Source organism: Podarcis gaigeae (genome assembly GCF_964106915.1).
Source record: "Podarcis gaigeae genome assembly, chromosome: 14".
Lineage (NCBI taxonomy): Eukaryota > Metazoa > Chordata > Lepidosauria > Squamata > Lacertidae > Podarcis > Podarcis gaigeae.
In genome coordinates, this window is record NC_139690.1 from 19,586,497 (window position 1) to 19,614,257 (window position 27,761).

At 43.6% G+C, this 27,761-nt stretch overlaps 1 protein-coding gene and 1 long non-coding RNA gene across 3 annotated transcripts in view; both read left to right on the plus strand.

Moving 5' to 3' along the window:
- Window positions 1-27,761, plus strand: part of NTRK3 (neurotrophic receptor tyrosine kinase 3) — a 414,011-nt gene that overhangs the window by 334,278 nt on the left and 51,972 nt on the right. For both annotated transcript variants that reach the window (XM_083712570.1, XM_083712569.1), the window contains exons 13-15: window positions 12,594-12,724; window positions 19,857-20,029; window positions 24,476-24,719. In XM_083712570.1, the coding sequence (XP_083568696.1) occupies window positions 12,594-12,724; window positions 19,857-20,029; window positions 24,476-24,719 (548 nt within the window). The remainder of the gene's footprint in view (window positions 1-12,593; window positions 12,725-19,856; window positions 20,030-24,475; window positions 24,720-27,761) is intronic.
- On the plus strand, window positions 2,701-3,174 carry LOC310831853. The gene is made up of 2 exons (XR_014558027.1): window positions 2,701-2,857; window positions 3,086-3,174. It is a non-coding gene; the product is annotated as an uncharacterized lncRNA (long non-coding RNA).

Here is a 27,761-nt window from a genome sequence, read left to right on the forward strand (position 1 = left end):
GGGGCAGACTATATTTTGAAGAAAAAAATGAACGAATTCCTATGCCCCACAAATAACTTGCTGATTCCTGGACAGTCCGCGGGCCGGATTTAGAAGGCGATTGGGCAAGATCCGGCCCCCGGGCCTTAGTTTGCCTACCCATGCACCAGAGGTTCAGTAGGGAGGAGGCCTGTCTGATCTTGGCTGAAAGGGAGTTCCGTAAAATTGGTCCCACAATTCTAAACACATGGGACCTGGTGGATACAAGACGTGTATCTGAGCCATGTGGTATACAAAGGCATGATGTTTACTACCCCTGCTCTGGATGGATGAATGGATAGGTGGATGGATGGGGGCTTCTTGTGAACAACAGCAAGCAGGGATGTAAAAGCCTGTTCCTTAGAAAGGTGTGAAATGGATGTGTCTGAAATGCAGCATAGTAAAGGCCGATGGTGGGTATGACTGGGGGGAATGGAGCTATGAGTTGGGAGGGAGAGAGAGAAACTGGGAGTGAAAGATGAAAGGGAATCCTGCGTGAGTTATTCCTTTTCCCTCTGGCTGCCTAAGAAGGCCTCTAGAGGCTCCGCTGAATCGGAGCAAACAGCAATCCATGGAAAACCCAACTGTTGTTTGCTCCAATTCAGCAGTAAAATGTGCGTTTTCCCAGTGAAAGCGCCTGGACAACAAACAAACAAAATGGACCTGTGTCTAGAAACATGGTACGAAATGGAAGTCTGGATGAGCTCTAGGGAAGCTAGAGAAAGTCAGTTCAGGTTGTATATAAAGGTGAATCCATCTTGTTTGCACTTCCTAAAACAACATGGAAAGTGAAATGCAGCCACCCTCAAAAATTCACCCATATCCGATTTTTGCAATCAAGTAATGTGGACCCCTTTCCAAACTGCGATCTTGTGTATGTGAGTTTAGAATCTATAGAAGGTATCCAGACCATACAGGCCCTTTGTGAAGAGGTTGCCATAGAGACAGATGGGTGAGCCTTTTCCCATCTCACCTGGATGTATGCCATGTCCTCCTAGGTTGATGAACAATAGGCGAGTGTTGTGTGTTTTTGGCTAATGCTGGAAGCTGAGAACACAGGCATGTTTGTTGTGTGCTGGACCACAAAATTGTGACTTGGGACTTCCCTGCAAACCCTATTTTCCAGGGGCAGCCCCAAATTTACAGAAGCTGTCCTAGTATCTGATTTGATGCTGGAATGTCCTGCTTTTCCTTAGGATATCCCTATTTTCACTGGGAAAATGTTTGAGGGTATGGAATTTTGCAACCTGCAAAGCCAAGGAGATAATTAACTCTACAACTTTTAGAAGAGATCGGAAGGCAGCCCTATATAGAGAAGGTTTATTTTAAAAAATGTTTAATGTTTCATTATGTTTTTATATATGTTGGAAGCAGCCCAGAGTGGCTGGGGCAACCCAGTCAGATGCACAGGGTGTAAATAGTAAAATTATTATTATCATCATCATGGAATAGGACATCCCTATTTTCATTGAAGAAATGTTGAAGGGTATAAGATTAAGCATCCTTCTTCAGACTTATGAAAGATTTCTGGGGAGACACTAAACAAGCTGCACTCTCATACACGCATGCCACAAACCACCTTGGTTCCAAAAACATTTTAAGAAGTGATGAAATCCAGAACTGAATCAAGTTTTAATTTGAACAGCAGATCTTGCAGTTGGCTTGAGCGAGTGAAATTAGCCTGGGGATTGCACCCTTTTAAGTTTCCCATAATGGGTTTTGGATCCTGCTTGTGGGTTTAAAACCTCATTCAAAGAGAATGTTTAGCCCGCATGTTAGCTGCATGAGTTTCTAATCGGGCCTGCGTGATTCTCCTGCCTTTGTCTGCTGAAGCATTTCATGTCAGTCATCAGAAGAGCTGGGCAGCCAGTGTATGAATTGCTAATAACTTGCAGTCATCTGTATAGTTTTGAAATTCATTCAGCAGCAGTTAGTTATGTATCTTAATTACAAGTTGCCTCACAGATTTGTGAATTTTGCATTTGATGTTAATAGTTGCAGGGGGGCTGAGCCGACGTAACGTTTATTGTTACAATCATTCAAAGAAGAGATTAGTGAATAATTTTGAATAATGAATAAATAAGGTGATTTCTGTATATTTCCATGGACAACTTGTGAACAGAAAGATTGGGAGGGAGGGCGGAGGTTCTGGGAGAAGAGAAGAAGCTGTAAAAAGAAAAAAGGGAAAGGAAAATCACCCTCTTCTTCTTGAATTAATTATTCTCAGTTTTGCATTATGCGCTCACCCATTGTCATTATTCATAAAGCACAGTAGGTGTGAGCGTGGCTTTAGAAGCACATAAAAGCAGGCGTCCCTGCCAGGAAGAGTTTCAGATCGACTCGGGAGATCAATGTGCTGTAGGACAGGATATAAAAGAAGGCAACTTTAAAGCAGGCAAGGAAGAACAGGGAGAAGGAAAGCATTCTAAAGGAAAAGTTTGGAAGAACTAATAAATGCACGGTTGCAAGAAGGGGCAAAATGGCCACAGTAGTTATGCTCCAGCATGAGCCACAGCAGCAGATACCCATTCAGCTTTGGGGCAGCCAGGGGATGACATCATTTCCCCCATCTGTCACACTGCCTCCCCCACCTGTCACACTGCCTGAAATTAGTTTGATGACCATTTGTCACACATGATTTAGTTGAGATTCCTACATTGCAGGGGGTCGGACAAGGTTGTGGGATATAAAGCTGTCAATCAAGTCCAACATTCTGAGAGAGGACTAACTGCCTCTATGTGGCAGGCAGTTTTGTCAGTTGGTCAGTTGCTGCAAGGAGTGTGAACTGGTAACTGCTTGGGTGCAGTCTTCTCATGATTCACTACTATCTAGTACAGTGGTACCTCGGGTTACAGACGCCTCAGGTTACAGACTCCGCTAACCCAGAAACAGTACCTCGGGTTAAGAACTTTGCTTCAGGATAAGAACAGAAATCGTGCTCCGGTGGCGCGGCGGCAGGGGGAGGCCCCATTAGCTAAAGTGGTGCTTCAGGTTAAGAACAGTTTCAGGTTAAGAACGGACCTCCAAAACGAATTAAGTTCTTAACTTGAGGTACCACAGTATATAGTTTATCTGTTATGTAACCTAAGCCTGCATTCAGGAACAACTCTGTAAACCTGAATGAATCTAATAGTAAAGTAGTTTATGTTAATATGATTCAGATTCATGTGTGTGTTTTTTAAGAGGGACAGAAAGGGATTATCAACCAGGAAGGTATAATTATTGATAGGACTCAAATGAGTTAGCAACCCGCTTGTCACTGCATAAACTCAAACAGGGGATCATTTAAACTCTGCTAAATTATATAAACATTCCCACAAAGGTGATACACAGGATCCCTTCCAATTCTACAATTCTAAGAGCCTGGGGTGCAGATCAGAGGGAAGACTTCATCTCCCTAGCTCTCCTCTGGTCCGTTCCCTGGGCCCAAAAGAAAGCCGTGCCCAGGCACTGCTGTCAGTTGGAGCTTGGACTCCCCACTTGACGCTCTATGTGTTGGACTCCTTGAAGTTAAGTGGGCAGACGCTCTGTTAAACCTCACTATGGAAGTCTTCTTTTGCCATATTTGGGGCCAGGCAAGAATTTGCCTTCAGGTGAGTAGGGTCCATCTGAAGGCAATCGTCACAACTTGATGTAGGTTGAGGCACTGGGGGTGGATCCTTTGTCTAGTTGGATGCCAGGGTCAGAACTCAAATCAGCTGAAAGAATCATCTATAAGAATCTCACCTGTGATTCCCAGCAACTGGCATACAGTGGCCTACTGCCCTTGACAGTGGAAGTAACCATAGCAAACATGATTTGTAACCATTGCTAGCCTTATTCTCAAATTCTTACCCATTCATAAGAACGTAAGCAGAACCTTGTAGGATCTGGTGAATGGCCCATCTAGTTCAGCATCATGTTCTCACAGGAAGCAACTGGAATTAAAATGTGAACATAAAGTACGGTAAACCATATCTCTCCCCCATTCTTAAATTTGCCTCCTCTGATTTAAAAAAATCCCTACATATGAAAAGCAAGCTTCTTATGACAAAAATTATTTTCCCCCCATTTTTCCATTCTTTATTTATTTCTACGCTTCCTCCAAGGAAATCAGGGAAACATAATTGTTTCCCCATTCCCCCCCCCCCAATTGTATTCTCCAAGCAAACCTGTGAGATAGATTAAGTTAGAAGCCAGTGACTGGTCCAAGGCTCAGCCAGTGAGCAAGGCTCAGAACCAGGTCCTAGGCCAAAACTCTATCCATTATTTCACACTGACTCTTGAGGTGCTAGGGTAAATATCTTTCTGCTGTAGCTGTGTTGAATGTGTAGTGTATTATTTTTGTCTGTATCATTCACATATTCCATTCGTAACTTACAGTTTGGAACACTACAGCTTTGTAATTCATGTGCCTTTGGAAACAGCTCCTTGTGCATTTTCTCCTTGTCAGATGGATTAAACAAAAAAACATCTTCATGATGCAGACCTACTTCCAAGAGTCATAAAGAGGGAAATTTAGTTGAAAGTTGCAGACTTGATCCTTTTGGCTCTGAAAATGTTGCGGGCCAGACGGAGAAACATTTGGCCCTCCAGATGTTCCCGGACCATAATTTCTATCATCCATAATCATTGGCCATGATGGCTTGGGTTGATGGGAATACAACAACATCTGGAGGTTCAAAGTTAGGCAGTATCAAAACTAGTCTTCACTTTTGCCCTGAACAAGGAATGCAAGAAGCTGTCTTAAACCAGATCAGACTCTTTCTTCATCTGACCCAATAGTGTCTACTCTGACTGGCAGAACTCTCTGGGGTCTCAGGCAGAGAAAGGTCTTCCATATCAGCTGCTGCCTGATCTTCTAACAGAAGTCAGAGGCTGAATATTCTGCTTGCAAAGTGAGGGCGCTACCACTGAACTATGAAGTTTGTGTAACTGTCTTAGGCCCTGTCTTCGCTACACATTTAAAGCAGTACCATACCACTTTAAACACTCATGGTTTCTCCCAGAGAATCATGGGAACTGTAGCTGGAGAAGGGTGCTAAAAGTTGTTAGAAGACCGCTTTTCCCGACACGGAGCTAAAATTCACAGAGTGGTTTAGCAATTGATCCCTCTTCCCAATAAACTCTATAAACTGTAGCTCTCTGAGGGGAATAGGTGGTAGCCTAACAACTCTTAGCACCCTTATCCAACTACAGTTCCATTATTCTCTCGGGGAAGCCACGAGTGTTTAAAGTGCTTTGGTACTGCTTTAAATGTATTCTGCATATGGGTCCGCACTTACATTAATGAGCATTATTTATTTTTGTGGTGCATGTATCTCCATCATATGTTAAACTTTTCACCTCAAGCCTTGTCATATTTTATAATCTTACTGAGACTGAATATAAGTCCAATTGTATTGAGGCAAAAGTCTTGTGTGAGAGATTATGTTTGTTTCAGTGGAGTATATAAGCATCTGTTTACCTTGAGGACTACAAAACCCAAGATGTATTCTGGCTGTGAGGAAACATCACAAGTCTAGATTGCACCAAATTAGAGGAGTACAAAGGAACGGAGTCCATTTTATATGGATTTTCCATATAAATCCATTGCATGGGCTGAGGAATCAATGTTGGTGGATATTGTCCCTATGGGTTTGTTGTTTGTTGTTCTTTTTTTCTACACAAGACTAGCATGAAGATGTGAAGTGAAATACAAGAAAGGGGAGAAGGATCTGATGGAGGTGGATCTTATAATAATGGTCAAAATAATATTGATCTGTATCGGGGTGTTGAGAAAAACAGTTTGAAAGAAGTTTATTTTCTCCCTCAAGTTATTTACTGGGGTCTTGTCGCTCAACAAAATGTGTATTAGCAAGGGAATAGGAATCATAGGGCATGGAGTGAATTAACAGAGCAGGTGACTGTTTCTGAGAGTGAAAATAAATTGTGTGAACCTGATGCAAATCAATTTTAATTCAGGAAGGATAAACAGCCCAAGCCATTAGCTAGAGAAAGTGATTTGTGCGGCTGTCCATTTTGAGGGTGATAGTAGTTAATTGCAGTCAGGCTTGGGAAGGGCAATTTCATACACCTGTCTGCCTTCTGTGGGCTAAAGTTTGACTTTGGTGCCTCCGGGAGTAGATCACTGTGGTCAGGAAGATGTTTCCCCCTTCCCCGCCTCCCTTCCTTGGGATCATCAGAAATGGTTTCAGAGGCAGGCAGGATGTTGGTTAGCAAGGAGCAATAAAATTCACTTGTACGACAGTGTCCTTGGCAAGGACATCAACAGCTGTGATGAAACTAGGGGTTCTTCAAGAAGCAATGTCAATGCAAGAACATGGCTGCCTTGTGAATCTGCTCCATCTAGATTGGTATTATCTACTCTGACTGGAATTTCAGACAAGAATCTTTCCAGCGCTACCTGGAGGTGCTGGGGATTGAATGTGTGACCTTTATAGACAAGCATCTGCCACCAAGCCATGGCTCTTTACATAGGAACACAGGAATCTGCTAGACAATTAGTCCACCGAGCCCAGTGGTTTCTGCCCTGGCTGCATCCATTCTCTGGGGTTTCAGACAAGAACTTTCCCCAGCCCTCCCTGGTGATCCAGGGATGGAATCTGGAAGCTACCAAATGCAGCAAACATGCTGTTCCGCTCAGCTATGCCTCCCTCAAGAGAATTGTCAAGGCGAAACAACATAAGGCTGTTTGTAAGTGGGCTTATGATGATCTGCACAACTTTATTCTTCGCATCCTCAGACATCTTGCACGCGACTGTGAAGATGATACAGAGTTGGTGCCAACATCAAAGGAGGACACAGCTGGGTTTCTGTAACAGACAAGGATGGGGAACCTGTGGTCACCAGATGTAGGACTTCAGATCCCATCATTCCTGGCTATTGCATGTACTGCATGAGGCTGATGGGACTTGGAGTCCAACAATGATGGGCGGGTCAAAAGTTCCCCATCCCTGTTCGATAAGCAGCGTGAACCCCCTGTATCTGAAGTGGTACAATATGACTAGAGCTGCTTCAGATGATTCTGCTGAGCATGGAATTCTGTTCTAAGGCAGCTATAGATACCTTCTCCATAGCTTAGGGGATTCTACTTGGCAAAGGCTTGCCAAAAATGGTGTCTCTTTCACAAGCATTAAAAGAAGAAATTTAGCTGTTTCTCTTTGGTGGGATTAAGCTGGCACTGCCTAAGAGTGCCTGGAAGTCTAGGTGCCTTTGTGTCTGTTTCCAACTTACAAGGCAATTGTTCACCCCTTCCAAAAACATGCTTTATGCATGCAGCTGGATGAGGTAGAAGAGTCTTTTGATGGTAGAATGAGCCGTACTATTTCAGATTGTATGGGGGAGGAGCATAATATTTAATATGCTTAAACTGAAAATCTCACTGCAATGAGAGAACTAGGAGAACGGGAACCAATAATTCACCCTAGTGGTCTAGGTTGTTGTTGTATAAGAGTTTCTTGATTGCTTATTTTAATTAAATTTAAATTTACTGTATTTTTTGCTCTATAAGACTCAATTTTTCCCTCCTAAAAAGTAAGGGGAAATGTTTGTGCATCTTATGGAGCGAATGCAGGCTGCTCAGCTATCCCAGAAGCCAGAACAGCAAGAGGGATTGCTGCTTTCACTATGCAGCAATCCCTCTTGCTGTTCTGGCTTCTGAGATTCAGAATATTTTTTTTCTTGTTTTCCTCCTCCAAAAACTAGGTGCGTACGGTATTTCTCATCTTCCCCCCCAAGGTGCTCAAGGTAGTGCACATGGTTTGCTTCCTCCTTATTTTATCTTCACAACAACCCTGTGAAGTGGGTTAGCAAGAGAGAGAGAGGGAGCTTCATAGCTGAATGGGGATTTGAACCCTGCTTTCCAGAATCCAGCACTCTATCCACCACACCATTTGTCTTGTTTATTTCATAAGAGGAATCTGCAACAAAATAATGCCCTTCATTCCCCCTTCCTCTCAGTTTCACTGGTTTCTCTTCCTCAAACAGCCAGCCAATATTCTGTGCTCACTCAACATGCTCTGTCTACATTGGGCTGTTTTGAGGTTCTCACCTTTAAAACCCCCACCCATCATTTCCGCAAACAATGAGGTTCTGGAGGCCTCTGATGGCACACTTTGTGCTTTAAAAACTGTGCATTTAAAGCAGTGTCATGTCACTTTATAGCTTCCCCCAAAGAAACCTGGGAAGCATACTTTGTTAAAAGGCGCTGAGAGTTGTTTAGGAGACCCCATTCCCTTCATTGGTCTATAGTTCTCAGAGTGATTGACCAGTGGATCCCTCTTCTCAGGGAACTCTGGTAATTGTAATTCTGTGATGGAACAGTAGTCTCATAACAACTCCTAGCACATAGGTAGGCAAACTAAGGCCCGGGGGCCGGATCCTGCCCAATTGCCTTCTAAATCCGGCCTGCGGATGGTCCAGGAATCAGCATGTTTTTACATGAGTAGAATGTGTCCTTTTATTTAAAATGCATCTCTGGGTTATTTGTGGGGCATAGGAATTCATTCATCCCCCCCAGAAAAATATAGTCTGGCCCCCCACAAGGTCTGAGGGACAGTGGACCGGCCCCTTGCTGGAAAAGTTTGCTGACCTCTGTCCTAGCAACACCCTTAATGTCAACGATGTTGAGCTACATGGACCAATGGCTTGACTCAATCCAAGTCAGCTTCCTGTATTTGACTGTGCAACAGTCTTTTACAATGAGTTAAAATGCTTTCTCTCCCCCCCCACCCTTCCCTTCTGTGCTTGCAGTCTGTTGTCCACAATCCTTCCTAGAATTATCTTGTTGGCTCCTGTTGGTGTCAATTAATGATGTGTGGAGGAGCTGGGGAGGACAAGGGGCAGAGGAAGGGATGGCAATTTGCAGACACCTTGTTAGTAAGGCTGACCGCAACCCAATGGAGCCAGACAACTAGGCTTAGAACACCTGACATCTTCTTCCAACAACAAACAGCAGCTGTTTATCAAGCACCATTCTGTGCATGCCAGGAGACTGTAAATAGCTTTATGCAGATTAACCTCCCAAGTGCCCTCACAACAGAATCTCCTGGGTGTCAGCCTTATTATTCACGAGGAAAGCTGAAGATGGGCTAGCAGAGAAGCGGTGGACATGGGATGGGAAGGCGATTTGACTCAGTTCACATTTAAGGGTGAATCTAACTAATTTGAGCTCTCGGAAACAATACATGAACACAGTTGTCTTTCAAAACCTCAAATTTTGCTAGGCAGTTTTCCAGCCAAGTAATAGGCACAAAAATACACAATAATATGCATATATTAGTGAAGATAATGAATAGAGATGTGTTGCGTTAGGGAGTATTGCATGCAAATGTGTATATAGGAAAAATTAGCAGTACCCTGCTGATGAGGATGTGTGTGATTATTATTATTTAACTGATGTTGAAATGAGGACTGAAGTTAAAAGTGGAAAAATGAGAAACCAAAATGGACAGATTTGCCTATTTGTTCCTATCTTCCGATAAGTGCAAAAGCATTGAAGGGGGGTAACTGAAGGGCACCAAATCATTTTTTTAAAAAAAAAATTAAAACTGAATACATGCACTCAGTGTAGACAGTACTGAGCAAGATGAAGCAATGGTTCCATTTAGAGCAGCATTCTAGGTTTGCAGCAGAATGGACTTTTACATCTTTTACATCCTTTACCCTTTTAAATGTGCTTGTGGGAGGGGGTGAGGTAATTGGTTTGTGTTGTTCAGTGGCGGAGCTTCATGCTCCAGTACCTGGGGCAGAGAGTAGGTGCGGGTGTGGCTGGTGTGCATCCCAGGGGGCGTGGCGTGCATCCCAGGGGCATGGCACACTGCCCACAGGAGTGTGGTATGCATCCCGGGGGCGTGGCATGCGTCCTGGGGGTGTGGCGCGCCACCCTCAGGAGCATGGTCACATTCTGGGGGCATGGCACCCAGCGCATGGGGGGCAGCCACAATGTCACCCCACTGGGATTGTGGTGTCGGGGGTAGTGTGCTCCCCCTGCCCCCCTCTTCCTCCGCCAGTGGTTTTGTTGTTTTGTTCTGGTTTTTATTATGCATTTTGAACTTTTATTTTGTATTTTTATGTTGTGAACTGCCTTGAGATCTATGGGGGAAGGGTGGTATAGTACACACACACACACACACACACACACACACACACACCATCTTAGCTTCAGAACTGCAGGTGATAATCATCATTGCCAAACCATGACCCAGTAGTCTGTAACTGACCTGCCAGGGACCCTATAAAGGCTCAAGAGTTTGCAGCAGTGAGAGGCTTGCATTAGGCTCGGCTGTGCCTCAGCCAGCGCTCCCCAAGGGACCGATCTTGATGGATGGCAAACATTTCTGCTCATTTGTGTGCCTTTGGATTAAGTGAAGCCTCCAGGATGTTCCATAACGTGCTGTCCCGTTTTATTTATTTATTTATTTATTTCCAGTGAGATAACCAGGTGAGTAGGCCATGCTGGAAGCTGGGATGACAAAGCCGAGCTCTGATTGTGTCTTTATTGATTGCAAACAGAATAGCTTTCATAACACTGTCCCATTAATAATATCTCCGGCATGACTGGAAAAACGAGCTGCTTAGATTCCTATGGTTTAAGTGCTATGAAAATAACAAAATCACATGCTAAGAGTGTTCCCATTTAACACCAGATTTCAGGTTGGGTGGCCACATCTTTGATTTTCCAGCACTCAAGCAAACAAACACAATCCTTACCCAAACACAAGTTTCACGCCTTCCTGACACAAAGTCTTCAGTGTGCAGGAAAGTTTCTTGTTTTGCTGTGGGTTTTTTTACACACAAAAAAATACAATTATTTGGTCCTGTTTACAGTCTAAAGTGGCACTTTTCTCTTCCTACACGATCTGCTGCTTGTGTAGACTAGCTCTAAAGGGAAAAATAACTATTGAATTCACAAGGGCAGCAGCTTGTTATATACAGGGTGGCTCTGCTGTTCCAGGACCAAAAGATCTACCAAATGCAATTATCCTTGAAATTCATGTGTGTGTGTTTGAAATGGAGTTGTGGTATACCATAAAAACTACAGAACCTATTATGCATTACAACAGTGGGCAGATACCCACACATGGAAACATTGGAGACGTTTGCTAAATGTTCTGCTGGAGATCAGAACAGAAACACGGGATTCCCCCAGCAGGTTTCATTTATCCCTCATTCTGGCTACCACACAGTGCCTTAATATCACTAATATTGCTAATTTCAGTATATGCTTTTATTTATTTATGTTGCCCATTAAACAATTAATGAAAAAGTCATTGTGAATTCTCTGAAGCACCATCATCCATTTGGAGGACTGTTGGTTATGCAAACAGGCACCATCACTCTCCTCAAACAAGCAAAGATGTCTAGACTTGGTAGCTTTTATGCCAGCCCGTAATCTTCTAATTAGCAGGCTTAATTGTTTGAGAGCCATTAAGATGTTCTGTTTCCAAACCTTTGGCTTTCTCATAAGGAAAGAGGTGTCTGTGTCTCTCCATTCCCCCTCCCAAATGAAGATGAGTTACTTTTGGATGAATTGATGTTAAAAAGCAACAACGTGTTGCTATTATAAGCATCAGTAGTAAGCTGACCTTTTCTCATTCTGTCACTTTCTCTGTTCTCTCGCATCTCAGGAGCCACCAAGACAGGCACAGTCCACTTGAAATATAAAACACAGCACTGGGGGATGAATAATTTCATGGGTGGTTTCTTGTGGGGGCCTGACCTACAATTTCACAAGCAGATATGCTGACAAGCACAAGTCAGGATGCAATATAATGGCAGAACTTGACTTGATGAGATGCAACTTTTACTTGCCTGCCCTTCATAATTTAGCCACGAGTGCAGGGTTAAGGAACATTTGTTCAGTCTGAAGGCCACATTCTCTTCCAGGAGACCTACAAGGGCCACTTGCCAGTTGTGGGCTGGGCAGAGGAAAATGTGGGTGGAGCAATGGATGTTAGCTTTGAACAATAAGCTAGTTTCTACACACACACACACACACACACACACACACACCACTCTCTCCTCCATCTAGCCAAGAAAGAGACATTCAAGGACACATGCTGAGTGACAGGTTCCATCCAGGCAAAATAACTCAAGGCAAAGCAAGCCCAGTAACAGGATGGAGAATGGGGAGAATCCCAAGGGCAGAAAAGGACAGGGGCCTGAAATTACCTAATCCTGTCCACTGTTCACTTTCACTTTGTTTTGACCTTCCTAAGCAATCCTCCACCCCCAGCTAGAAAAGATGGGAGGGTAGTTTTGAGAACAAAGCATGATCAATCAAATGGAGACAAATTCAATAGTCCAGCCACCTTCAGTGAAGAGGGCTGTCTGTCTCTAAATGGCAAAGCACTTATAGCAGACGGGGCATCTTAACAATGTGGGATGTCCCTGCTTATTGAGGGTAGTTAGTAAAGTTCTGCCTCCCTTGCAAAGCTGGAGAGTGAGAGATAAATAGGCAAGACTTTGCAAAAGGGTCATCTTTTTTTGCAAATGAAAATTAATGAGAGCCTGCCGGGTGGTGAAAATGAAATTATTTGTTGCATTAACATTAATTCCTGGATCCCCTCCCTCCCGCCCCTTGCTGCCTACAGATGTACAACATATTAAGAGGAGAGACATCATTCTGAAGAGGGAGCTTGGTGAAGGTGCTTTCGGGAAGGTGTTCCTGGCTGAGTGCTACAACCTCAGCCCCACCAAGGACAAGATGCTCGTGGCTGTGAAGGTAAATCCCAAGGACACCCAGGCTCTGAATTGCTGAGAATGAAAATTTCACACATACGTAGAAGCTGCATTTGTAGCTGCTTGGAAGACAGTTGGAAGTATCAGGTGGTACAGAATTATTCTGGCCAGTCTCCTATTAAGGATTCACTGCAGCGGTTCATCTTACGGGGGGGTAAAGGTAAAGGTAAAGGTAAAGGTACCCCTGCCCGTACGGGCCAGTCTTGCCAGACTCTGGGGTTGTGCGCCCATCTCACTCAAGAGGCCAGGGGCCAGCGCTGTCCGGAGACACTTCCGGGTCACGTGGCCAGCGTGACATCGCTGCTCTGGCTTGCCAGAGCCGCACACGGAAACGCCGTTTACCTTCCCGCTGGTAAGCGGTCCCTATTTATCTACTTGCACCCGGAGGTGCTTTCGAACTGCTAGGTTGGCAGGCGCTGGGACCGAGCAGCGGGAGTGCACCCCGCCGCAGGGATTCGAACCGCCGACCTTTCGATCGGCAAGTCCTAGGCGCTGAGGCTTTAACCCACAGCGCCACCTGCGTCCCTTTGGGGGGGGGGGACTTCAAATGTTAAAAACTTCCTTGAACAGGGCTACCTTCAGATGTCTTCTAAAAGTCAGATAGTTGTTTATTTCCTTGGCATCTGATGCAAAGACAGGGCTCATGATGAAGCTCAAGCCTTCTTTCTTGAGGGGAATATATGTATGTGTGTGTGGTATATATGATATGTTTGTGTGTGTGTATTTGTATATGCACATACAGACAATAATTATTATTCCAAATTAAAAATTGGGAGAGGGTGGCTCTTAATACAGCCCTCCAGTATACACTAGTGCAGGGGCCAAAATGGTGGAACCTTCTGGAAAAAGTGTATTTCCAAGGTCTGATGGCTCATAACACCACTTTTTTGGAGTAATACCAGTGCTTTTTTCCTGTAGGGACACAGGGGACACACATACCCCTAAACTTTTTTGTGAAATTAATAGAAGAAGAAATTCACTGTATTTATTTTTTCCCTTTTTGAACTGTATTTCTTTTCCCCAATGGTGATTTTCTTGAGTCAAAATGAGAGTGCCCCTAAACATTTTTTAAGGAAAAGAGCACTGAGTTATACCATAAAATTATATATCGATGGAAAGCCAATTTAATGAAGAATGTAATGCAATAATCTTTATGAAGGATTATTTATTACAACAGCAGTCATAAAGTGACATGAAACATACAGGGAAAAATGAGATATACAGGTTAAATTGCTGTGTTGGCACTTTGCTATAAATAAATGGGTTTTGGGTTGCAATTTGGGCACTCAGTCTCTTCTTCAGATACCTTCTTTAGATACACTTCTTCAGATTGTGTGCATGCATACCAATAACAAACTTAGATTGTATTGTGCATACCAATAACAAACTTAGTTGGTCTCTAAGGTGCTACTGGAAGGATTTTTTTTATTTTGTTTCGACTAGGGCAGACCAACATGGCTACCTACCTGTAACTGGCCTCTAAAAGGTTCACCATCACTGCTCTAGGGAAGCGGGTGTTGTAATCTAAACCACCGAGCCTCTTGGGCTTGCTTATCAGAAGGTCAGCAGTTCAAATCCGCACGATGGTGGTGAGCTCCCATTGCTCTGTCCCAGCTTCTGCCAACCTAGCAGTTTGAAAGCATACCAGTGCAAGTAGATAAATAGGTAGTGCTGCGGTGGGAAGGTAAACGCCATTTCCATGTGCTCTGGCTTCCATCACAGTGTTCTGTTGCGCCATAAGCGATTTAGTCATGCTGGACCCGGAAAGCTGTCTGTGGACAAACACCAGCTCCCTCGGCCTGAAGCAAGATGACCACTGCAACCCCATAGTTGCCTTTGACTGGACCTAACCATCCAGGGGTAATTTACCTTTACCTTTTTACCTGCTCTGCCTCTGCAGCTGGAGGCAGAAATGCTTTAAAATTCCATTTTCTGGAAACCACAGTAGGGAATAGTGTTCTTGTTTTTGCTCCTGCTTGAGGGCTTCCTACATGCATCTGGTTGGCCATTGTGAGTGCTGGATGCTGGACTAGATGGAGCATTGGCCTGAACCAGCAGGCTGTTCTTATGTTCTTACAAAACAAAGCTGCTGGACCACAGACAGCTCCAAGCAAGCAATTGAAAAGTTGGGAGCAGATGGGGGCCTTTAAAGCCCCTGTCTCCACACTGCCTTCTCCAAGCTCCACCTGCCTTGTAGACAAGTTCAGAGACTTAAAAGGCCAACCTTCTTACCTGTCACCATTAGTTGATATATAGTTGCCCAGCTGTTCACAGAACTGATGGTTCCAGGATCTAATCCCTACAGTTCCCAATCCCCTTGAAATATCATCGCAAAGTCACTTCCTCACCTTACATTTAAAGCATTATTATATAGTTATATCTCCCCCCCAACCCCCCCCCACAACATCCTGGGAACTGTAGATGGGTAAGAATAAAGAGTTGCTAGGAGACTTCTAGTCCCCTCACAGGGCTGCAGTTCTAATAGTGATTGTTAGATTACTCTGGCGCCTCATGAATCACAAAGGGAAGTGTGTTCTAAACTATAGGGGAAACCATGGAAAATGCCCACTTCTAAAATTTAATTTCATTTATGAGTCACTTCCCATAAAATATCTTGAAGCAATTTCACAGTAAAACTTCTGAGTCAATATTTGATAACTATTTATCAAATTTATGTAGATGCCAATCAATAAATGCTACAGATATGGCTTACAAAGAAGTCAGGATTGGAAAAACAATCTATAATAATTAAAATCAGCAATAACCAATGGAAGACATCAACCCTCTGTGGCCAGCAAAAAAAAAAAAGTAGCAGCAAACTTTCTTTGCAACAGAGATAGGACTTAACGATGTCGAATTACAACAAGAAGACGCCCTACTCCCGGAGACGTATAGATGTTTAAAAACTTGGCCTAATTTTGCAGCTGCCCCTTACTTAACTAACATCACTAATGAAGCTTATAGATGGGCTTTCTCTAGAGCCCGCTTTGAGACAATGCCCTCAGCAGTGCTGTACGGCAAATTCACGCGGGTACCAATGCATGCGCGTCTCTGCCCCTGTATGTCTAATAAGGTAGAATCTGTCACACACATCCTTCTATTTTGTGAATTTTATAGTGAAGAACGAGTTCAACTTATTTTGCCGCTTTTATCAAAATTTATACCCCTACAACAATATTTGGAATCCTCCACTGAAATTCTACGAAAATACCTTCTGGAAGATTCCTCAAGCTCAATATCGTATGAGGTGGCCAAATTTTGCACTTTAGTAATCAGGAAACGTAAATCTCTTCTGTTGAATGGCACACTGCGAAGTTCCCTTGTGTAATCTTTTTTTTTCTTCTGATGTTGTTGTTGATTTCTTTTTGTTTGATCTTGTGGTGTTTAGTGTCACTGGCTTTTGCCGCAATAAAACTTGAAGCAACAGAGATAGCATCTGGATTAAGCTACGCTAGGTTATAAAACTAGACCTAATATGCAAACAATGCTAAGAACATTAGATGAATCTGCTGGATTTGGCTAATGGCCCACCCAGTCCAGCATCTTGCTCCTACAGTGCCTGATCAGATACTCATGGGAAACCTAGAAGCTAGACATTAATGCAACAGCACTCTACCCAGCCAAAATTCCCAGCAAATGACATTCAGAGGCTCAATGCCACTGATAGTGGAGGTAGATCATAGCCTTCATGGCTAGTAGCCATTGATAGTTTTATCCTCCATGAATTTGTCTGGTCCTCTTTTAAAGCCATCCAAGTTGGTGGCCACCACTGCTTTCTGTAGGAGTTAATTCTGCAGTTTCATTATGTGCCACATGAAGGAAGATTTCCTTTAATCTGTGTTGCGCATGGGGGAGAAAAATGTTTCTTTATCTATTTCCCACCATGCCATGCATAATTCCATAAACTCTTGTCATGTCATATCATACTTGCCTTTCCTCTCAGCTAAAAAGTCCCAAACTCTGCAACTTTTTCTCGTTTTGGTTGCCCTTTTCTGAACCTTTTCCAACTCTACAATATTCTTTTTGAGGTGAGGTGACAACAACCCATATATGTCTGCAATGAGTGAAGCAAAGCCAGGTGGCCTTGTTTCAATGGTCAGAAAAACTAACACAAAGCAAGCCCAAAGGTTTTGGTCCACCCCTAATAGTAGACAGCATGGGGGGATATTTGGGTGTGTGTGTGTCACAGAGTTGTGAAGAAAATACAAGAGGCACCTCTAAGTTTCTTAAGGCATGATAACAACTTCATGAAGATATTAAATGACTGAAAGTAATCAAGGGCCCAAGATGAGAATGGATGTTTTGCCATCTGTGCACTGCACTATCATCTATCTGAATCATCCATCTAAATGTCTCTAGTCAGGTTGTCCCCCAAGGGAGGAAAATTAAAATGAAATTATGTGATTTTTGAATAGATGTGGGTTAGAATGATAAGACAGGGATTCTGGGGTTTGGGTTGTGTGGTTTTGGTTGTGTGTGTGTGTTTTTTAAGTCTGCTCTATTTTAAAAGAGAAAAGTTTCTCTATCAAATGCCGTTCCTCAGTATGACGCTTCACACCTTGGCAAAGGAGACCAACTTGACATGGTTTTCTTTCAGAGTCTAACTCAATAGAGTCAGACTTCTGAAGAGACGTCAAGTAAGATGGATTCAATCTGCAATAGCTCTTGCTATGTCTTCAAATGCTTTCCGAGATTCCATTCAGACTGTTTTCACACATCATGCTTTTATGAGGTGGTGAGCAAAGGAAAGTGGCCTGTTCCTCTCACTCTTTGTCAGCATAGAATAATAATGAAGATAAAGAAAATGTCACTCTTATTATTTTATTCATTTAATAACTGCCTCACTTTTCAGTCCAAAGGGGATCTTTCAGGCAGGTCCTTATGCAGTGTGGCAAAATGCAATCAAATTATTTCAATCCAGGGGCCACACCTGCTGTCCAGGCCCATATCGCCCCCATTTCTTCTTTCTATGCCCAGGTCAGCAGCATGCAAGATTGAAAAGCATCAGAGGAGCAATGGAAGCTCCTAAGTTTAAATATTTGGTCTTCCTGGCTCTTTATTGTCTATACTGACTGGCAACAGCTCTCCAGGCTTTGTGAAAGGAGTTTTTCCTTGGAAGCACCAAGGATGGAACTTTGAACCTTCTTCATGTAAAGCCTGAGCTCTGTCACTGAGAGCTATGGTCCAGATTGCAACTGATGGAGACAAAAAGATGCGATCTCAGGCACTCGTCACCTATTGATTAATGTCAGATGCTCAGTACCATTGCTTGCCAGCTATTCAGTGGTAAAAGACTAAATATAATTACATGACCGCAATCACATACTGTTGGATATGAGTTATGATGGCGTATTAAAGTCAGTATCATCCAGTGTCAAATACAGGTATGAAATATCTGCTGAATATTTGACACTGAATTAGGGATGGACAGATCAGACTAGATCCATATTAGTTTGACATGTGCTCAATTATAAGCTGGTTACATTGTGGCTTTTTTGCAAAAAGGAAAAGAAAAGAACACAAAAATGTGTTTAAATTGTATGTACTTCCTCCTAAAGTACGCTTTTTTAAAGCACTCTGTGAGTATTCTCATAAAACAAACTATTTTTGTATGAATCTAATGCATTTCCCTTGAAAATATGTATTGTGAATGCTTTGTGATGTATTTCCCCCCTAAAATATGCATTTTTATGTGCTTCTCCGTGTAGTTCTCCTAAAATATTCATTTTGTGCACATTTTCTTTGAAAATGCATCATAAAATTCAGTGGTGAATAAACTGATTAATAGCTGCATTCCAGTCTTTATATAAGTGTGGGAACAAGGAATTAGGTCAACCTATTTTAAAAATGTAGACTTAGACTAAATCAATATCTCCGTTTCCCCCTACATTGAAATCCTCAATGAAGAATTCCTGAGAGCATATTCATCTTTAGCTGAAAGCTGTGTCTTCATGAGGAAACATACCAAACACAGGTGTAATATGCTTTCAACTAATTCTTAAATAAGCCCAAAGCCACTCCAGTATTAATTCCATGTGCGCAATTGGCAAAAGTACCTAATCATGGCAAACCATGAGTGTGGTTGAGGAGCCATTTTCAAGAAGAATACAAATTTGAGTCTCAGTCTCTCAATAAACTGTTTAAACCAAAGGGAATGAAAGCAGGATTTTTTTTTGGGGGGGGGGAATTGCAGTAGCGATGACACACACACACCAACACATCTATTTACAGAATAAAAGACAGCAAATTCAGCTCTTCCAAAGTAAATGGGTAGACTAGTTCAGGAGAGTTGTAATAAGGAACTATGATGTTTTCTACCCCTCATTTTTAATTGGTTTCAGATTCTGGGTTTATGGTTTTCCAATTCTGACTGAGCTAGAAATAAGTGGAAGCTATTACCTTCTGGCTCTCTCACAGATGGGTTTGTGGAAATTCCACTGCAATGATATTTGAGCTTGGGTCAAACACACACACACACCATTTCATAACTGGTGATCTTCTGGCATTGTTTCTGAATGGATCACAGTGCCCATGCTTCCCACTATATCAGGAGTGGGGAACCATTTCAACCTTCTGGGCAACTTTGGGGGGGGTCACGTGCCAGTTATCTGCACACCATAGGAAGTTTCCATTTGATAGGTGGTAATCTGTATTTATGGGACGTGGGTGGCACTGTGGGTTAAACCACAGAACCTAGGACTTCCTGATCAGAAGGTCGGCAGTTCGAATCCCCGCAGCAGGGTGATCTCCCATTGCTCGGTCCCTGCTCCTGCCAACCTAGCAGTTCAAAAGCATGTCAAAGTGCAAGTAGATAAATAGGTACTACTCCGGCAGGAAGGTAAACGGCGTTTCCGTGTGCTGCTCTGGTTCGCCAGAAATGGCTTAAGTCATGCTGGCCACATGACCCGGAAGCTGTACACCAGCTTCCTCGGCCACTAAAGCGAGATGAGCGCCGCAACCTCAGAGTTGGTCACGACTGGACATAATGGTCAGGGGTCCCTTTACCTTTACCTTTTAATCTGTATTTACTCAATTTCAACATGCTTAAAGCTTAGGAGGAAAGTGGCCTTTGTTAGCTTCCTCATTTTGTCTTTGTATCCTCCTCTTTCCCTCAGGCCCTGAAGGACCCTACTTTGGCTGCACGAAAGGATTTCCAAAGGGAGGCAGAACTTCTCACCAACCTTCAGCATGACCACATTGTAAAGTTCTATGGTGTCTGTGGTGATGGAGACCCTCTCATAATGGTATTTGAGTACATGAAACACGGAGACCTGAATAAGTTTCTGAGGTAAATCCTGAACAAGCTTGGTTTACAATGATTTAAAGTCCTTAAAGAGAGACCTCAAGGAACCGTAAAGCCTTCTGAAGTGGGAATTGTGCCCCACCAAGGGGCTAATAATGACTTTTAAAACCTTGGGCAACTTGGGGCCTAGATATCTGAAGGGGTATCTCTCCCTATACCAATCTGTCATTGAGCAAACATCAGCAGTTGATGTCCTCTTGGCAATCTAAGGGCAATCTGTTATGCATTGACCAGAGAAAGGGCCTATTTTGTGGTGACACTCCGACTATGAAATGCCCTCCTACTTGAAATATGATTGACACAACGTCAAGTTCCCAGTAACAATTGAAAACCCATCTTTTTCCCCATACACCACCATGGGGAGGACAGTTGCCTTGGCCAGATTAGACTATCGCTGCAACTGACTTTACTGTTGTTTTATCCACTCCATTTATATTTTGTTTTGATGTGAACTATGGAGACTCTTGGGAGTCCCATGGACTGCAAGAAGATCAAACCTCTCCATACTGAAGGAAATCAGCCCTGAGTGCTCACTGGAAGGACAGATTGTGAAGCTGAGGCTCCAGTACTTTGGCCACCTCATGAGAAGAGAAGACTCCCTGGAGAAGACCCTGATGTGGGAAAGATGGAGGGCACAAGGAGAAGGGGACGGCAGAGGACGAGATGGTTGGATAGTGTTTTCGAGGTTACCAGCATGAGTTTGACCAAACTGCGGGAGGCAGTGGAGGACAGAGGTGCCTGGCGTTCTCTGGTCCATGGGGTCACGAAGAGTCGGACACGACTAAACGACTAAACAACAACAACAAAATTGTGTCCTGGAGTACTGATAGCTCACCACAGGGAACACCTATACACAGAACCAAAGGTTCCTGGTCCTATCCCTGGCAGCTCCTAACAGGCACAGAGTCCGATCTATACCTTCTGCCTCTTATTGCCTCTTCCTTCTTAGCTCTGCACCACTTTGCTGATTACTCCACAGCTCTGTGTAGGCCATTCCAAGACATGAGGAACTTTAGGGTACACTGGACTCACATTATCTTTTACTTCATCTGTGGCTCTTTTGGTAAGCGTGGTTAGCCACTGCTGGGCTGAACCAGCAGCAGCACCTTTCCTGCTCACTGAAAATTTCAGCCAGTCTATCTTATAAGTATTTCATTTATCCTTGGATTCTGGCCAATACCAATCAATCAAAGCGACTAGTCATGATAGCTACGCTCTCACTGCACTGTTGAAGACAATGTCTGTAAGGATCACAAGTTGTGAGCGTGCTACAGTCAGGCTTTGCTTGTGGGCTTCCCATGGACATCTGATGTGCCACGGGATGCAGGACAAGATGGGCCATTTCAATTTGATCCAGCTGGGCTCTTCCTTTGTTATGATGTACAATGCAAGGATCTGTGGGGTATAAGATTTCCAGTATTTATGGAGTGCAGCATGCCCTTAAGTAAAGATCAGTTGTTAGTTCCTAGATTTAGAAAATCAGAAACTAGGTGTGTGTGTGTTTTGTTTTCCCTCCATTGTGTTTATTCAGCGGGAGCATAAATGTGTTAACAATGCAGACAATGACCCATGAGCAATAGAGTTGAGTCCTTGCGGCATTTGCCAAGGCGAAGTGCTCCAGCTGTGGAATCTGACTCGTGACTGGGACAAATAAATCCCTTTCCTCAGCTGCCATTTATTTTAGCTGGCATCTAAAAGGACAAGACGTTTTGGGAAGCATCCAAAGAGATGTTTAATAGCAACACAGGCATTTTGAGGGAGCCCACTCCCTTTCTGAAAGAAAATCAGAACCTTCGGGCTGTGGTAGCATTGAAGGTGATTTGAAGCCTCAGAGCTCTTGATGTTTTTCCTTCCCAGCCCTATAGACCTGCCTTGGATTGGGGAGACTTTGAGAGATTAAATGCATTTTCCAAGTCACTCTGACAAGCTAGCAAAAATCCAAAAGCTTTGTTCCACTAGATTTAACAAAGGAATATTGGCAATTCCTCCCATGTTGCCAAGGTCAAAGAGACAGCGGCCTCTGAATCCACCTTGTGTTTTTCTAGTTCTCCTCAATGCCTTTCTCTCCGTGTAATTAAAACACAATGATTCCCTCAGCAAATCCCATCCTCTACTTGTCGACAGCAAACAGACACACATTTGAAGGCATAGGCTCACTGCATGCATTAGCATCTAAATGAGGCACCATGTTCATGAAAGCCTCCATGTGCCTGTAATGGCTATTGTCTCCAATGGCTGCAGCTTAATACCAGTTGCTGGAAACCGCAGGAGGGGAGAGTACTCTTGAGGTCAAATCCTGCTTGTGGGTTTCCCACAGGCTTCTGGTTGGTCACTGTGAGAACAGGATGCTAGGCTACAAGGGCCACTGGCCTGATTCAGCAGACTCTTCTTATTTTCTTAACTAAGGAGCTTCTATCCAGATCTCCTCCAGATCCTTGCTTCCAGAAAACAAAAAATGGAAAAGCAGTGAAAGTACTCCGTACCAGCTGTTATCATCACAAAAAGCCATAAAACATGCACACATACTTAGAGAGAAAGATTTAGTGACATAGTACAGTGCAGAATATCCACTTAAAATTAATACAATTGCTACAGCCTGAAAAGTACTAAAGCATCACCCTGCTCCTGGCTTTACTGGAGCCAGCAAAAACCTGTACAGATGAAAAAGTATTGCAGTACATTTAGAGAATTCTTGGACATTGGCCAGGCTGGGGACAACAATCTTTATGCACCTATTGTTTGAACTTCAGGTACTGAAGATGATCTCATAAAGTTATTACACACACACACACACACACAGTAGTGGGAAGAAAGGGCTTTTTGGGGGGGGATATTGAAGTTTTCACAATATAATAAAATAAAGAATTCTGCATGAAATAATAAAAAAAGAAACTAAAGAAAGAAGGAACGGGGGGGGGGGGGACCAGAAAAGCAACAGTGTTTCGCAAACTTGGGTATCTAGCTGTTCCTTGACTACAACTCCCATCATTCCTAGTTACCAGGACCAGCCGTCAGAGATGATAGGAATTGTAGTCCAAAAGCAGCTGGAAACCCAAGTTTGGAAAACACTGGTTTAGTTGGTGTGTTTAGCAATCAATCCCTCTTCCCAGAGAGCTCTGGGAACTGTAGTTCTGTGAGGGGAATAAGGGTCTCCTATCAGCTCCTAGCATCCTTTACAAACTACAGCTTGCAGAATTATTTAGGGGGAGTCATGAGAGCTTAAAGTGGTATCATAGTAGTATAAATGTATGGTGTTAATGTGGTCCAGGTCAGCTCATACCATAATCTACAAGGATCAAATTCCTCAAGCATCCCTGTGTCAGCCCTAGACCTGTCCTCAGCACTCGGCTTTTCCACTATAGGTGACTCCTAGCAATGCAAGCCACTTGACCTGTCACATCCCCATTTGTGGAGCCCTGTCATCTCCCTCTCTCTTGACAATGCATTTTGGAAAGCATCTGAAGGAGAGCCGTGAAAAGCTTCAACAGCTGAACCAGAAATATTTTGGCAGAAATCTGTCGCTGCCATGTCATATCTGTCTTCCTTCCCCCCTCCCCTCCACATATGCCTCAAGCTTATCAGAGAGAGAAATTCCAGGATGCAAGCAAGTCAGAACTTGTTGCTCTCAGAGTTTAGCTCCATGTCAAGATGGAGGGATCCATCTGCACAGGCATTTTTCAATTTGTTCACTCTCTGCAGGGCTGCTGCTGCTGCTGTTGTTGAAGGGGGTGAAATGCCAGGATTAATTTCAAATGAAGCCAGAAGAGAGAAACACAAAGGAAATGTTGCTGTTGTATCTAATAAAAGAGACAGGAGGCCACAGCAACATTGTCCTTCCTTCGCCACATATTAGGCATTTTCACCGTTCTACTTCCATGATGGCAATGAACTGGGGTGGATGGTGAAAACTGACCGAGGGCTCATGCATACTATCGTTTAATGTGGATAGTAAGTTTCTTGAACCTCTATTAATTCTCCATTCTCCAAATCACAATATGTTTAGCCTGGAAAAGAGAAGTCCAAGAGTTGATATGAGTGGATATACAGTGGTACCTCTGTTACGTACTTAATTCGTCCTGGAAGTCTGTTCTTAACCTGAAACTGTTCTTAACCTGAAGCACCACTTTAGCTAATGGGGCCTCCCACTGCTGCCATGCTGCTGCCACCCAATTTCTGTTCCCATCCTGAAGCAAAGTTCTTAATCCGAGGTACTATTTCTGGGTTAGCAGAGTCTGTAACCTGAAGTGGATGTAACCTGAAGTGTATGTAACTTGTAGGTACCACTGTATAGCCTTCTTCAAATGCTGCCACATGGAAGATGGAGCAAGATTGTTTTCCGCTACTCCGGCAGGTAGAGCCCAAACCAAGGGATTCAACTTGCAAAAAAAGGAGAGACTCCACCTAAACATTACCCTCTCTTGCCTTCCACAGGGCACACGGCCCGGATGCGATGATCCTCGTGGATGGGCAGCCTCGGCATGCGAAAGGGGAGCTGGGCCTTTCTCAAATGCTTCACATCGCCAGCCAGATCGCTTCAGGGATGGTTTACCTCGCCTCCCAGCACTTTGTACACAGAGACCTGGCCACAAGGAACTGCTTGGTTGGAGCTAACCTGCTGGTGAAGATTGGAGACTTTGGGATGTCCAGAGACGTCTACAGCACCGATTACTACAGGGTAAGGTGGCTCTGGTAATGGAGCCCGGAGCGGGTGGTACAAAAGCTGGAAAATGACATTGCAGAAGGTTTCCATATCTACCCCATCTTTCCTCACCCAAGCTTGATACAAAATGGAGGGCAGCTCTATCATTAGTTATTAGTGATCACAGCTGAACAAAGTTTCCATTCTCAGATGCAGCATGCCTCAGTATCCCATAGGCTTGAATCTAATAACAGGGGAGGACATTATTATTATTATTATTATTATTATTATTATTATTACTGCTGCCGCTACCCACCCTTTACCAGCAAGTGTCATAGCCAGATTTAACAAATTAAAATTAGAAACAGTTAAAGCATATCACAATCAGAGGAATAGGGTGTGCCCTCCAAACAGACATGTCAAGTGTATGGTGAAAAAGTTAGATGCACCTCTTTGGGGAGGGCATCCCTCAATTCTAGGGCTGCCACAGAGAATAAGGAAAGTGGCACAAAAATGCACTGGCATGTGTGGGGGCAACAATTGCTTTGATGCAACACTGTGGCACCTCCCTTGCAAAAAGATCAGAATGAATACTCCATAAACAACTGGATGTTTCACCACCCTCAAACTTTGGGCAAACAGATAAGGGTGATTGCTCAGTAAGCAGGATGTCTGTAAGCAACCCCAGTCTTTCAGCTGAGCCTTAAGACATAACAAAACTCCTACTGGCAGATTGAAGTAAAGAGGTCCAGGTAAGGTATGACCCTTTGATTCCACTGTATGTACAGAATGGGCCTCAGCGGTCCATGATGACATAAGCAGTGGGCAGAGAGGGGTGATTCAAGGACCCTAGAAACCAGTGTTCCCATGTGGTCGGCTGAGGCATGCTCAGTTGGGGGGGGGGGAGATATTGTGGCTAAGTAAATTAGTAATTTTGGAAAAAGCAGAACCAACAGAGTACAGCTATATTCTGAAGAAAGGCAGAATTGTGGATTGATCGATCGTTTTCATTAAAAAATGGAAATTACTGCAGTCGGTGAGATGTTAATGATTAGAACGTTCCATTCAGCAGTCCAAGTGGAATTTGTAGATCAGTCTTAGGGATCCTATGTCTCCCCCCAGATGTTGTTGGACTCCCAGTTGCCACCAGGCCCAGCCAGCATAGCCAATGGTGAGGGGTGGTAGGAGTCGTATTCCGTTAACATTTGGAAAGACACAGATTTCCTACCTTTGTTCTAGATGATCTCATGCTCATGACTGCTTTTTCAAGTGAAACAACTCCTGCATTTTCATTTTCATGCACTGAATAATCCACACCTGTGCTTAGGCCACTCACCTACCTGTGAACCACAAAGCACTTTCTAGGTAGATCATGTGTTTATTACTACATTTCTATCTCATATTTCTTCCAAGGAGCTCAAGGTGGCACTCACACTCTCTTCCCCTTCTCTTCCCCATTTTATCCTCACAACAACCCTGTGAGGTAGGTTAGGCTGAGAGGCTCTGACTGGTCCAAGGTCACCCAATAAGCTTCATGGCTGAGTAGGGATTTGAACCCTGGTTTCCCAGGTCCCAGTCCAGCACTCTAATGCAGAGGCAAATAACCAGTCACCCTCCAGATGTTGTAGACTCCAGCTACCATCAGCCTCAGCCAGCATGGCCAATGGTCAGGGATAAGAGTGATGGTCATAGAATCATAGAATTGTAGAATTCAAAGGGACCATGACAATCAAGCAGCTGTCCCATGCAGGGATCGAACCTGCAACCTTGGCATTATCAGCACCACGCTCTAACCGGCTGAGCTATCTAGCTGCTACCACATTTTGAGAGCTACATGTTTCCCATCTCTACTCTAGCCATTACACCATACTGTTTGCAGTTCAGAAGTCTAGCAAGGAGCTGGGCTTAATTTCTCATTTTTAAAATAAAATAAAATCGGAAAGTGCTTTTGAATGTACATGAAGATCTATTCTTAACCTACAAGAGTCATCCCTTGTCCAAAAATCATAGTGCTAGAAACAGCAGTCATTCCCTAGAAAATACATAGAATTGTAATCTTTTCCCCCCTTCTAGCCATTTCTTATGCATTTACAATGCCTTCATTAATCCACATGTTGCCCTTCTGACATGTTTATCCTTTATTCCACCGCATGTGTTCGACATCCCTCCCTCTTTTCTCTTTCTCTTTTTCTCCCTTCCCTAGAAACAGGCATCGCTACAGCGGAACAAGTTGTACATTCCATTCTCTTTCTTTTCTCTGTGTCTTTCATTAACGAAAAGACATTGATAAATTAAAGAGAATCCAGTGGAGGGCAACAAAGATGATTAAAGGATTGGAGGCCATGACCTGCAGAGGGAGATTAAGGAAACGTAATATGCGGGGCTTACAGAAAAGGCAACTGGAAGAGAGACTGATAACTGTGCATAAAATATGGGAGAGGAAATAATAGGCAATTTAGGACCGACCTCGGTACACTTCATTCAGCACCGAACACAATTCAGACAAGGGAATAATTTGTTGGAGGTAGATGGTTGGACACCATCTTTCGGGAAGGTTCAGAAGGATGTGAGATAAGCTCCCGCGGCTTGGGATCGGGGGCAAGAGGAGGAAGGTCTCTTATGGCAAACAGGTTATCTGACAGCCACGGTCTGCAATATCTGACCCCTGTCTGCAAATCTCTTCAAATGTATGCTGAGTGGTGCCGGGGAAAGGAAAAAGAATATTCTGGCCATGAGGAGCAAGTCTGGTTAATCATGAACAGGAAGTGGTTACTATGGGCAGAATGAAAACCCAAGAACCAGGAACATTCCTGGTCCAGTGCACTGGCCCTAAGTATTTGGACTTATTTGATTTTCAGTTATTTCTCACCCTTTTATTTTGTGGGGTGGGGGAGCGCTGAGGCAAACTATAGGATGTCACCCACACATAAAGCACGTTAATGGTAATCTAACCTGGATGCTGCCACAGGATGCACAACTGTGGGCAAGGAAGATCAGTGTGTGTTGCACCCAAATTGGGCATTAAGAAGTACAGTATGTGAGACCACCATCCATCCACATCACTTTCTGGGATCTCCC